This window comes from Neomonachus schauinslandi, chromosome 8 (genome assembly GCF_002201575.2).
Source record: "Neomonachus schauinslandi chromosome 8, ASM220157v2, whole genome shotgun sequence".
Taxonomy (NCBI): Eukaryota; Metazoa; Chordata; class Mammalia; order Carnivora; family Phocidae; genus Neomonachus; species Neomonachus schauinslandi.
Window position 1 is genome coordinate 12,181,886 of NC_058410.1, and position 13,214 is coordinate 12,195,099.

At 35.6% G+C, this 13,214-nt stretch overlaps 1 protein-coding gene across 2 annotated transcripts in view; it reads left to right on the forward strand.

Annotated features, from left to right (window-relative positions):
• TFB1M (transcription factor B1, mitochondrial) overlaps positions 1–13,214 on the forward strand; it is a 66,645-nt gene that overhangs the window by 2,994 nt on the left and 50,437 nt on the right. For both annotated transcript variants that reach the window (XM_021693475.2, XM_021693476.2), the window contains exon 2: positions 170–321. In XM_021693475.2, the coding sequence (XP_021549150.1) occupies positions 170–321 (152 nt within the window). The remainder of the gene's footprint in view (positions 1–169; positions 322–13,214) is intronic.

Below are 13,214 nucleotides of genomic sequence, written 5' to 3' on the forward strand. Positions count from 1 at the left end.
ATAGGGAATAGCCACTATATATTGGTTTAGGTTAAGAGTTAAATAATCAGACAAATAATCAGACAAGTAAAGGATTAGTTGAGTAATGGTTGATAAGAATTTATGGAGATTATTGTTAAATTTTGTACATTGAAATTTATCAAGACAATTAAAACATTCTTTTTTCTAGATAAAATCGTAAGGAAAGCTGGGAATCTGACAAATGCTTATGTTTATGAAGTGGGCCCTGGGCCAGGGGGAATCACAAGATCCATTCTCAATGCCAATGTTGCTGAACTTTTGGTGGTTGAAAAGGATAGTCGATTTATTCCTGGATTACAGGTAAGATACTTAAAATGTCTTCTTTAGGAGGCAAAAAAACGATTTAAATCTTCAGGCCATGATTCTTAAACCTCAGGATATCCCAAGGATTATATAGGTTGCTCTTCAAACTGCAGATCTCCGGACCCCATTCCAGAGATTCTGATTCCATAGTTTGGAGAGGTCTAGGAATTGCATTTTTTTTTTTTTTACTTTTTGAGTTTTTGTTGTTTTTGTTTTGTTTGTTTTTTAAGATTTTTATTTATTTGACAGAGAGAGCACAAGCAGCGAGAGCAGCAGGCAGAGGGAGAGAGGGAGAAGCAGGCTCACTGAGCAGGGAGCCCCATGTGGGGCTTGATCCCAGGACCCTGGGATCATGACCTGAGCTGAAGGCAGATGCTTAACGACTGAGCCACCCAGGTGCCCCTAGGAGTTGCGTTTCTTTCTTTTTTTTTTTTTTAAGATTTTATTTTATTCATTTGAGACACAGAGGTAGAGAGAGAGGGAGAGGGAGAAGCAGGCTCCCCTGCTGAGCCAGGAGCCTGACGCGGGGCTTGATCCCAGGAGCCTAGGATCATGACCCGAGCTGAAGGCAGACGCTTAACCATCTGAGCCAACCAGGTGCCCCAGGAATTGCATTTCTAACAAGCATCCCAGCATGGTCTGTTGACCACTACCTGAATAAACCTGCGTTATGCGTCAATGCTAGACAAACTTGTTGCTTTGTGTGATCTTTTTTTTAATAGCCATGCATGTTCTGGCCCATTCCTTCAAAAATAAGTAAATAATGCCAATAATGACTTAGTTACTGGCATGATTTATGAGAACTTCATTTAGATTCAGAAAATCATTTCTACAAGCAAAAAATGGAGAAAACATATGCTTTTTAAAGAGATTAATTGTTAAGCTTAAGCGTTTGGTAAGAACTTAAGTGAAGAAATGAAGTTGTACCACTGTACACATAGATTTAAGATGAGGTTTGAATGAAGTGATACATGCATCTTTAAAACAGTAGGTGCCATTGTTATATGAGAAATATTTGAGGGAACTGGGCATGTTTCAGTTGGAGAAGAGGAGCCTTGGATGAGGGGATTCATAGCTGTCTCTGAAAAGGTGGCAGTGAAGAGGATAGCTTATTTTGATTTCTAAAAAAAGAACTAATACAAATAGGTGGGAATTGAGGGAGGCTGATGTGGATTTAAAATAAGGAGGGATTTATATTTTTTAAGTGGTGGCAAACAGTGAAACCCATTATGTCAGGGATTTTGTAAAGGCAATTCTTCACAGGGGGGCACTTAATGACTAAAGGGCCTTTGTTTGATTCCTCTGTAATTCTAAAACTTTAGAAGAGCCCTTAGCCTTTGGCTTAGATGAATAGCAATTTATTTTGTGAGTCCAACAGAATAATAAAGTTATCTGCATTATTACTTTCACACAAGAGACAAATTGGTTTAAAATTAGTACAGTCTAATGCTTGTATGTGCAATAATTGAAAAAGGTTTCATTTCTACCAGAACAGTTTGAGGAAATTTGTTTGAAAATCTAGGGCTTTGTATGCATGCAACTGATTTTTTTTAAAGAAACCTAGTGATTTCTTTTTTTTTTTTTTTTTAAGATTTTATTTATTTATTTGACAGAGAGAGACACAGCGAGAGAGGGAACACAAGCAGGGGGAGGGGGAGAGGGAGACGCAGGCTCCCCGCAGAGCAGGGATTCCGATGTGGGACTCGATCCTGGGACTCCAGGATCATGACCTGAGCCGAAGGCAGTCGCTTAACCGACTGAGCCACCCAGGCTCCCAGAAACCTAGTGATTTCTTTCTTCTTATTGGGCTACATTTTGTTTTATGCTTTAAAAAAATTATATAATATTTAGTTTTATCTAATTTTACCACTCTATTGACAGAATTCGTTTCAGATTTATAACTATTTTGGGATTCTCATATGGTACATATTCCTTGATGTGGAATTTTAGTAGTGATTTTTGCTTTGAACTACTTTCTTCTTTGAAGAACTGTATCTCACTTAGAGATGAAAGTGGGAATATCTTATTTTTGGTGAGATCATGAGGTAATGAAAAGAAGCTGAATAACACTATGTAATTCCCTTTAGGTTTTTTCATCTAGTCCTTTCTGGACATGGGGAATACTCATCTGACTTTTTTGCACTTGAAGAGACTTCCTAACCCTCAATCTTACCATCTGTTATACGTAATTCTTTCTCATGAGGCAAGGAGGTGAATCAAATTTCTGTTCATCCCCACCTGAATTTACATTTTCTCTTTTCCTGATCTCATCTAAGCTCTTTGAAGACAGACTATTTAAAAGGCAACTACACGCTTCTCTTTTCAGCTGCCCCACCAAGACCCTGCACTCCTAACCCCTGCCTTGTTTTATTTGTCTCATTAGATTGATCATCTGATACACTATATTTTCTTACTTGTTGTCTATCTTACCCCTCTGGAATGTCAGTGCCAAGAGCATGGAGATTTTTGTGTGTTTCGTTCTCTGTTCTGTCTACCACATGTAACTGTGGCTGGCATGTAGCAGGTGTTCAATAATGTCTTCTATGGGAAAATAAAACGTTGACTAATGTATATGTATCTAATTAACCAACTAAATATGTCATTTAATAGTGAAAATGAATAATTGTGCAGCACTGATTATTAAAAAGTTTTGTGCTCTTTTTTCTAAATATAAAGATTTATTTCTAGGTAAATTGTTCTGTAAGAAATGTGTATTTGTCTTATCTGTTTCTGTAGAAGCAAAATTAATTCTTAGTGTCCTATATTGCAGGAAAGGAATTTGCCTTAAAAAGAAATGTTGGGTACTAAAAATCAAATAGATTTCTTTTTCCTATAAAGAATGTTTCAATATGTAAAACCACTTTCATTTAGAGGTACTAAATTAATCATAAAACTTAATAAAGGCAAAAGGAGTGATCTGTTTTAAGGATTCCATTTTAGTGGTTTCTGAGCTAATAGAATTACTTTTTAAAGAAATTGTAATAATTTATAAAATGTCTCCTAGCTGAAACTACGTCATTTGTATCCTAATCCAATTCTTACGATATCCTCGTGAGGCATCTTAGGGTCTTAGGGGAAAGAACATAGTGCTAACATACAGGCTTCATCATCAGCATGTTGTAAAGTAAAAAAACATGTCTCTTCTAGTATGTGAACACATAATAGGATAGTTTTGTGGTAAAGAACACAGACTTAAGTGTCAGATTGTCTGGTTTTGACTCTGGCCTCTGTCATTTACTGGTTATGTCTCCGGGCAGGTAACTATGTCCTCTGTGCCTCAGTTTGCTCATAGGATTGTAATGAGGATTAAATTAATGCCTCATACTTAGTTAAGCACTCAATATAATTTTCGATGTAAATAATTATTGTCCCTCTGCCTTGGGCATCTGTTAATTAAGGATTGATCAGGAGACTGCTTATCTGGAAAGAGGTATAGGAGAACTGTAAAGTTATTCCTTTGGAACACTAGAATATAAATCCCCAGTGCTGTGGAAACGGAGCTTTCTCCCAACTCCTCAAGTTAGCATTGGACATCTAGGGTTTCTTTCTGTTAATGTTGTAGCATTCTCTTGTGATTGTGCACTTTTAGGTTGTTTTTTTTTTTTATTATTTTTTAGTTGCTTATTGTTATTACATTTTTATGGCTGGGTGGATTCTCTGTGCTTTGGAGGGGAGTGAGATTTTTTGGTACCTCAGGGTTCTGAGGTTTTGTTCTTCCGCCCATTTCTGAACTGGAGAGAACAATATAAGTAATACATTCTCCTTGAAGTAAATAATCTGGGTTCTTCATTTTTTTTCCTGTTTGTTATTAATATATAAAATCTTTAAAACAATCGTATTTATGGAGGGCTTACTGCACTAAGTACTTTGTTTTACAGCTTTATTGAGTATTATTGATGTGCAGTAAACTGCACATGTTAAAAGTACACAGATTACTGAATTTTGACAAATAAAATCTCCTGAAACCATCACCACAATCGAGATAATGAACATCCATCACCTTCAAGATTCCTCATTTTCCTTTACAATCCATCCCTCCCTCCTCCCCTTCCCTATCTTCAGACAACCATTGTTCTGTTTTGTCACTATAGGATATTTCCCATTTTTTTTAGAATTTTATATAAATGGAATCGTACAGTATATGCTCTTTTTTGTCTTATGTCTTTTACTGAGCATAAGTATTTTGAGAATCATCCATGTTGGGGTGTTTATCAATAGTTTGATTTTTTTTTTATTGCTGATTAGTATTCCATTGTATGAGTATGCCAAGCTTATAAATCCATTCACTAGTTGATGGACTTTGGGTTGTTTTCATTTTTTGGCAATTATGTATAGAGCTATCATTAACATTCACATGCAAGTCTTTGTGTGAATATATACTTTTATTTCTCTTGAGAAAAGAATTAGATGTGGAGTGTCTGTGTGTTATGGTAGGTGCATGTTAAACTTTTTATGAAACTACCAAACTTTTATAAAGTGGCTGTAGCATTTAACATTCCGTCCAGCTATGCATGAGAGTTCCCTTAATTTCACACGCTTCTCACACTTGGTATGGTTAATCTTTTAAATGGTAACCATCCAAATGAGCATATAGTAGTATCTTAATGTGGTTTTTATTTGCATTTTCCTGATCAGAAATACTGGACATATTTTCTTAAGATTTATTTATGTTTAGAAAGAGAGTGTGAGGGGGGCCAGAGGGAGAAGGAAAGAGAAAATCCTCAAGCACACAACCCACTGAGTGCAGAGCCCATTGTGGGGCTTGATCCCAGGACCCTGAGATCATGACCTGAGCTGAAAGCAAAAGTCAGCCGCTTAACCCACTGAGCCGCCCAGGTGCCCCTGGACATATTTTCATGTGTTTATTTGCCATGTGTATATCTTCTTTGGAAAATTGTGCGAGCACTTCTTGTTTTGTCTTTGTATTGCTGTTTGTAGGAAATCTTTATATATTTTGTCAGATACATGTTTTGTAGTGCTTTCTACTCAAACGGGATTTACCTTTTCATTTTTGACATTTAACAGTGTCTTTGAAAGAGTAAACTTAGTTTTAATGAAGTACAGTTTATCAATTTTTCCTTTTGAATGTGATGCTTTTTGCATCTTATGTTAAAAAAATAATTGTTAAAACAAGAACTAAGAATTTCCATGTTTTCGTCTAGATGTTTTATAGTTTCAAGTTTTTCATGTAGGTTTATGATAAATTTTGAGTTACCTTTTGTGTGTACTGTGAGGAAGGAGTAGAGGTTCATTTTTTTTTCCATCATTTGTTGAAAATGTTATCTTTTCCTCATTGAATTGCCTTGCTCCTATTGTCAAAAATCAACTGATCTTATAAATGGTGGCCTGTTTCTGGACTTCCAGTTCTCTTCTGTTGATATAAGTCTGTTTTTTTCACTGAGACCAACCTGTATTGATTACCATAGCTTTATAGTAAGACTTGACAGCAGGTAATTTAAGTCTTCTGACCTTACCTTTCTTTCCAAAATTGTTTTGGCTATTCTGTAAGTCCTTTACATTTCCATATAGTTTTAAAATTAGGTCATCAATTTCCTTTTTTTTTTTTTTTTTCTTAAAGCCTTCTGGGACTTTGATTAGGATTGGACTAAAACTATAGATCACTGTAAGGAGAACTGGCATCTTAATGGCATAAGCTTCTGATTTGTAAACATGGTATGTCTCCCTGTTTATTTAGGTTTTCTTCAGTTTCTCTCAACAGTGTTTCGTAGTTCTAAGTATACAAGTCTTGCACATCTTTTGTCAAATTTACCCCTAACTATGTCCTATTTTTTGATGCCATTGTACTTGGTATTGGTTTTTAGTTTTGATTTCCATTTGTTTGTTGCTCCTGTGTAGAAATACCATCTGTTTTGACGTGGACTTTGTGTCCTGCAACCTTCTGTGCTCACTTCTTTGTGGCTATTTTGTAGATTTCTTAAGATTGTCTGCATGTGTTATCATTCCATCTGCAATAAAGACCGTTTTTACCTTCTCCATTTCACTATCTTTGCCTCTGTTTCTTCTTGCCTTGGCTAGAATCTCCAGTATAATGTTGAGCAGAAAACTAGGAGTAGACCTCCTTGCCTATCCCTGATCTCAGGGGGAAAGCATTCAGACTTTTACCATTGAGTATGATGTTAGTTGTAGGTTTTTCCTGGATCTCCTTTTTCGGACTGAGGAAGGTCCATCTGTTCCTAGTTTGCTGAGAGGTCGTGGTGCTTTGTTTGGTTTTTGTTTTTGTTTTAAATAATGGATGTTGAGTTTGCAGAAATACTTTTTCTGAGTTTATTGAGATAATCATATGGCTTTTTTTTTTTTTTTAGTTAATATGGTGAATTATTTTTTTTTCTAATGGTAAACCAACCATCTGTGGAATCCTCGGTTATATCCTCTCTCTCATTCCTGATATTGGTAAATTGTGTGTGTCTCTTTTTTTCTGATCAGTCTGGCTGCATATTGGTGAACTTTGTTGATCTTCTCAAAAAAGAACAACAAAAAAAGCTCTTGATTGCATTGATCTTTCTGTCTTGGGTTCCGTTTTCTATTTCATTGATTTCTGCTCTGAAATCTTTATGTTATTCTGTTTCCTTGAGGTTTACTTTGTTCTTTCTATAGTTTTTTAAGGTGGAAGCTGAGGTTGTTTCTTTGAAGTCCTTTCTTATTTTCTTATAGGTGTTTAGTGCTATAAATATCCCTCTCAGTACAACCTGAGCAGAATCCCACAAATTTTGATAGGTTGTGTTTTCATTTTCATTCATTCATAATGAATGAAATTTACTAATTTTTAACTTTAAATTTTTTTGAGATATTAGACCTAAAGACTTCTGAAAGAAGTTCAGAATTCCCATATAAACCTTCAACTCCAATTTCCCTTTTTATTTCTTATTTGACTTGTTGGGTTACTTAGATGTGTATCATTTAGCTTGTAAATTTTGGTGTTTTTTCAGGTATCTTTCTGTTATTAGTTTTTCATTCCATTGTGATCAGAGAACATACTTTGCATGACTTGAGTAATTTTAATTTATAGTTTTATGGTGTACATATGGTTTGTCTTGGTAAGTGTTCCTTATGCATTTGAAAAGAATATGCATTGTGCTGAAAAAAATGTATTCCCCCCCTGGGGTGCCTCAGTGGCTCAGTCGTTAAGCATCTGCCTTCAGCTCAGGTCATGATCCCAGGGTCCTGGGTTCAAGCCCCACATCTGGCTCCCCGTTCTGCAGGAAGCCTGCTTCTCCCTCTCCCACTCCCTCTGCTTGTGTTCCCTCTCTAGCTGTGTCTCTCTCTGTCAAATAAATAAATACATTCTTTAAAAAAAAAAAAAATGTATTCCCCTGTAAGGATATGCATTTTGGTGAAAAGGATACGCATTCTTCTGTTGTTGGATGCTACAGAAATTTCAGTTAGGTCAAGTTGGGGTTCTTTGTGAGTTCCTACTTGTTCTATTAAGAGAAGGGTATTGAAATCTCCAGTTCTAACTGCAGACTTGTCTGTCTCTCCTTGCAGTTCTATCAGTTTTTCTTTCATCTATTTTGAAGCACTGTTATTAGTTGCATGAACATTTAGGACTGTTATGTCTTTGTGATGAATTGGTTCCTCTGTCATTATGAAATGATCTCCATGATCCCTGGTGATAGTCTTTCCTCTAAAATCTACCTTGATAATATAGCCATTCCAGCTTTCTTTTGATTAATGTTAGAGTGATAAAGTTTTTCATCCTTTTTATTTGTGTCTTTATATTTAAAGTGGATTTCTTGTAGGCAGCATATAACTGGGTCTTGCTTTTTTCTCATCAATCTGATCATCTCTGCCTTCTGTATTAGTTTTCTATTGTTGCTGTAAAAAATTACCACAAATGCAATAGCTTAAAATGACACAAATTTATTCTTTTATAGTTCTGGGGATAAGACGTCTAAAATGAAGGTCAGTAGGGCTCTATTGCCTTTTTCAGCTTCTGGAGGCCACCTGCATTTATTAGTCCCTGAACCTCTTGCTTCTATATCTACTATTGACTTTAATCCTTCTGCCTCACTCTTATTAAGGTCTGTGTGATTGATTATGTTGGGTCCACCCAGATAATCTAGGATAATCGCCCCATCTTGTGATCTTTAATTTAATCATATCTGCAATGTCCTTTTTACCATGTAAGGTAATATAGTCACAGGGATTAGGATGTGGACATCTTTGTGGGGCTAGTATTCAGCCTGCTGCAATTTTTATCTATAACTCTGTTTTACTATTTTAGTAATTTATTGATGGTATATGGTTGTACATCTTTAACGTATCCCAATTTATCTTCAAGTAATAAAATACCACTTTATATATAGCATACAAATCTTACAATAGTGTATTTGTATTTCTCCTTGCAGGCCTTTGTACTGTTGTCATACATTGTACTTCTCCATACGTTGTAAAGTTCACAAGACAATGTTATTTTGTTTTAAAAGTCAATTCTATATTAAAGATTTCAATACAGTTGACTTTTGAACAGTGTGGTGGTTAGGGGTGCTAACTCCCACATACTTGAAAATCCATGTATAACTTTGGACTCCCCAGAAACTTAACTACTAAAGTCTACTGTTAACTAGAAGCCTTACCAATAACCAATCAATTAATGCATACTTTGTATGTTACTTGTGTTATGTGCTGTATTCTTATAATAAAGTAAGCTAGAGAAAGGAAATGTTATTAAGAAAATCATAAGGAAGGGCACCTGGATGGTTCAGTCAGTTAGGCATCTGACTCTTGGTTTCAGCTCCGGTCCTGATCTCAGCATGGAGTCTGCTTGTCCCCCTCCCTCTGATCCTCCCCCTGTGTGCACACACGCTCTCTCTCTCAAAATCTTCAAAAAAAAAAAAAAAAAAAAACATAAGGAAGAGAGAATATATTTACAGTGTAAGAAATCTGCATGTAAGTGTACTGACCAGTGCTGTCAAACCCTGTTGTTAAAGGGTCAACTATAATAAGAAACAATGTTACGTATTTACCCATTTGGTTACCTTTTTTTTTGTATTAAGTAGATTCCATGCCCAGCATGGAGCCCAACCCAAGGCTTGAACTCACGACCCTGAAATCAAGACCTGAGCTGAAATCAACAGTTGGACGCTCAACCAGCTGAGCCACCCAGATGCCCCCCCATATGGTTCCTATTTTGAGTGTTCCCTCATCCATATTTCCACTTAGTATTATTTTCTTTCTACCTGAAATACTTTCTTTAGCATTTTTTGTAACTGTGGATCTGTTGGTGACAGAACTTTCGGTGTTTGTATGTCTAAAAAGGTGTTTTATTTTGCCTTTGTGTTTGAAAAACATACTGGCAGTTTATTTTCTTTCAGTAGTCGAAAAATATTGCTCCGCTGTCTTCTCATTTCATTGTTTCTGACAAGAAATCTGTTGTCATTCTTATCCTTGCCCCTCTGCCTTTTTTCTCTGGCTTCTTTTAAGATTCACTCTCTATCACTGGTTTTGAGCAATTTCATGATGAGTGCACCTTGCTGTCCTTTTCTTCATGTTTCTTTTGGGGGGGGGCTCCTTGAGCTTCATGGATCTGCAGGTTTTCCTGCATTTCCTGCTGTCCAGCGTCTGAAAACTGTTCATCTATTTTGTCCATTTTTATCTGTTTAAACCAGAAGAGACTACCTGGTCTTTTATACTCCATCTTAGAGTAAGAAGCTCTAGGATTCTTCTTAATTATTATGTGCTTATTTCATGGAATTGTGGAGACAGTAAGTCATGATTATTGTTAGTATCACCTCTGGGTTTTATAATAGGTAAACTGATTATTTCTACTTGACAGGCAGGATAGAAAGCTCACAGGATTGGTGTCAGATCTCAGAAACAGCACATACTAGCTTTGTGATCTTGAGCTTGCAATTGAACCACTTTTAGCTTCAGCTTTCTCATCTGCAGCATGGGAATAATAGCTATCATTTGTGATCCTTGCGAGGATAGATGGAAATTTATGTAAAGAGATTGGCATGTAAAGAGCCTGGCATATTGCCAGTATTCAGTAAATGGTTGCTATTATAGTGATGCCCCTTCTCCGTCATCTTATAAATGGATATATAAATAATTTAGTCATCCTGACAAAAGGAACTGTTTTTCAACAGAGATAATAAAACTTGTAAATTCTTTCATCTCTAGCAAATTTTACAAAAGAAAAGATTGCCTGACTTTCTGCTGTGACATGATTACATACTTCACACATGACTTACTTGATATAGCTACAGCTATAGTTAATCAAAACTCAGCAAATAAGTAAAAGATGGCCTACAGCCAAAATGATTTCCTAGTCCATTACAAATTAAAAGTATGGAGATCAATGCTAGAGGCAGACCCACTGACAACAGCAAGAAGTAACAGTGATTACTGTGGCAGAAAAGCTATAAAAAGCAAACATAAAAACTAAAAAAAACCAAAAAAAATTGCTCAGTAGTAAGGGATCATAACCATTGAAGCCGTTACTCTACAGGCAATAGTGACCCTGGTCATCAAGAAAAGGGTGAAACTGGGTTCACTGTTCTCAACTTAAGGAAGACAATTCTGTGATATTATATGGAAGGATTCTATCTATAAGTTCTTTTTTTTCTTTTCACAAGTTTTTTATTGAACTACAATTAACATAGTTTTGTATTAGTTTCAGGTGGACAGTATAATCAGCAATTCTATACATTTCCCAGTGCTCATCAAGATAATGTACTCTTAATTCTCTTTATCTGTTTCACCTCTTCCCCCACCCAGCTCCCCTCTGCAATGACTAGTTCTCTATATTTAAGATTCTGATTCTTCTGTTTTTCTCTTTTCTGTTTGTTTTGTTCTTTAAATTCCACATATAAGTGAAATCATATGGTATTTGTCTTTCTCTGCCTGACTTATTTTACTTAGCATTATATCCCCTAGGTCCATCTATGTTGCTGCAAATGTGAAGAATTCATTCTTTTTTATGCCTGAGTAATATTTCATATATATACACCACATCTTCTTTATCCATTCACCTATCCATGGACACATGGGCTGCTTCCATATCTTTTCTATTGTAAATAATGCTGCAGTAAACAAGGAGGTGCATATATCTTTTCAAATTAGTGTTTTAATTTTTTGGAGGTAAATACCCAGTAGTGGAATTACTGGATTTTATGGTAATTGTATTTTTAATATTTGAGGAACTGTTTTCCACAGTGGCTATACCAATTTGCATTCCCACCAACAGTACACAGGATTCCTTTTTCTCCACATCCTCACCAACACCTGTTATTTCTTGTGTTTTTTATTTTATCCATTCTGATGGGTATAAAGTGATATATCACTGTGGTTTTGATGTGCCTTTCTCTGATTAGTGATGTTGAGCATCTTTTCATGTCTGTTGACCATCTATATGTCTTCTTTGGAAAATGTTTACTGAGGTCCTTTGCCTATTTTTTAATATAATAATTTGTTTTTCTTGGTGTTGAGTTGTAGAAGTTCCTTATATATTTTGGATATTATGTTTGGTTGATGTTTTCTTTCACTCTGCAAAAGCTCTTTATTTTGGTTAGTCCCAGTAGTTTAATTTTGCTTTTGTTTCCCTTGCCTGAGGAGATGTATCTAGAAAAAATGTTTTTATGGCCAGTGTCAAAGGAATTACTGCCTATGTTTTCTTCTAGGGGTTTTGCGGTTTCAAGTCTCAAATTTAGATCTTTAATCCATTTTAAGTTTATTTTTATGTATGATGTAAGAAAGTGGTAGAGTTTCATTCTTTTGCATGTAGCTGTCAGTTTTCCAAGCACCATTTGTTGAAGAGACCATCTTTTTCCCCATGATATATTCTTGCCTCCTTTGTCAAAGATTAATTGACCAAAGAAGCATGGTTTTATTTCTGGGCTCTCTATTCTGCTCCATTAATCTCTGTGCGTGTTTTGTTTTTTGTGGTTTTTTTTGCCAGCACCGTACTATTTTGATTACTATAACTTTGCAGTATATCTGGAAATCTGGGATTGTGTTACCTCCAGCTTTGTTCTTTTTCAAGTTTGCTTTGGCTATTTGCAGTCTTTTGTGGTTCAGTATAAATTTTAGGGTAATTTGTACTAGTTCTGTGAAAAATGTTGGTATTTTGATAGGGATTGCATTGAACCTGGAGATTGCTTTGGGTAGTATGGACATTTTAGCAATGTTGACTCTTCTAGTCTATGAGTATGGAATACCTTTCCACTTGTGTCATCTTCAGTTTTTTTCATCAGTGTTTCATAGTTTTCGGAGTATGGGTCTTTCACCTCCTTGGTTAAGTTTATTCCTAGGCATTTTGTTATTTTGGGTGCAATTATAAATGGGATTGTTTCCTTAATTTTTCTTTCTGCTGCTTCATTGTTATTCATTAAACAATCATTCACCTTGATCAACTGGGATTTATTCCAGGAATGCAGGGGTGGTTCAGTATTCACTAATCAATGTGATACATGACATTAATAAGAGAAAGTATAAAAAATGAACATATGATCCTAGATGCAGAAAAAGCATTTGACAAAGAACAACATCCATTCATGATAAAAAGTCAACAAAATAGGTTTAGAGGGAACATACCTCGACATGATATTATGAAAAACCCACAGCTAATGTCATACTCAATAGTGGAAAACTGAGAGCTTTTCCTCTAAGATCAGGAACAAGACAAGTATGTCCATTCTCCCCATTTTTATTTGTTATATTACTGGAAGTCATAGCCATAGCAACTGGACAAGAAAAAGATAGGACATGATACTACGTAAGTTTCTTTTTAAGAAATGTTAACCGCTGGTTGAATAGAAAGTTTACTAAATCAAATCTCTAAATCCTTGATGAGGCTGAGTAAATTAATTTCTGCTATACATGTTTGGGTCCTGTTTAAAAGACAAAACAAGTTGACTTTTTGAAATCATGCT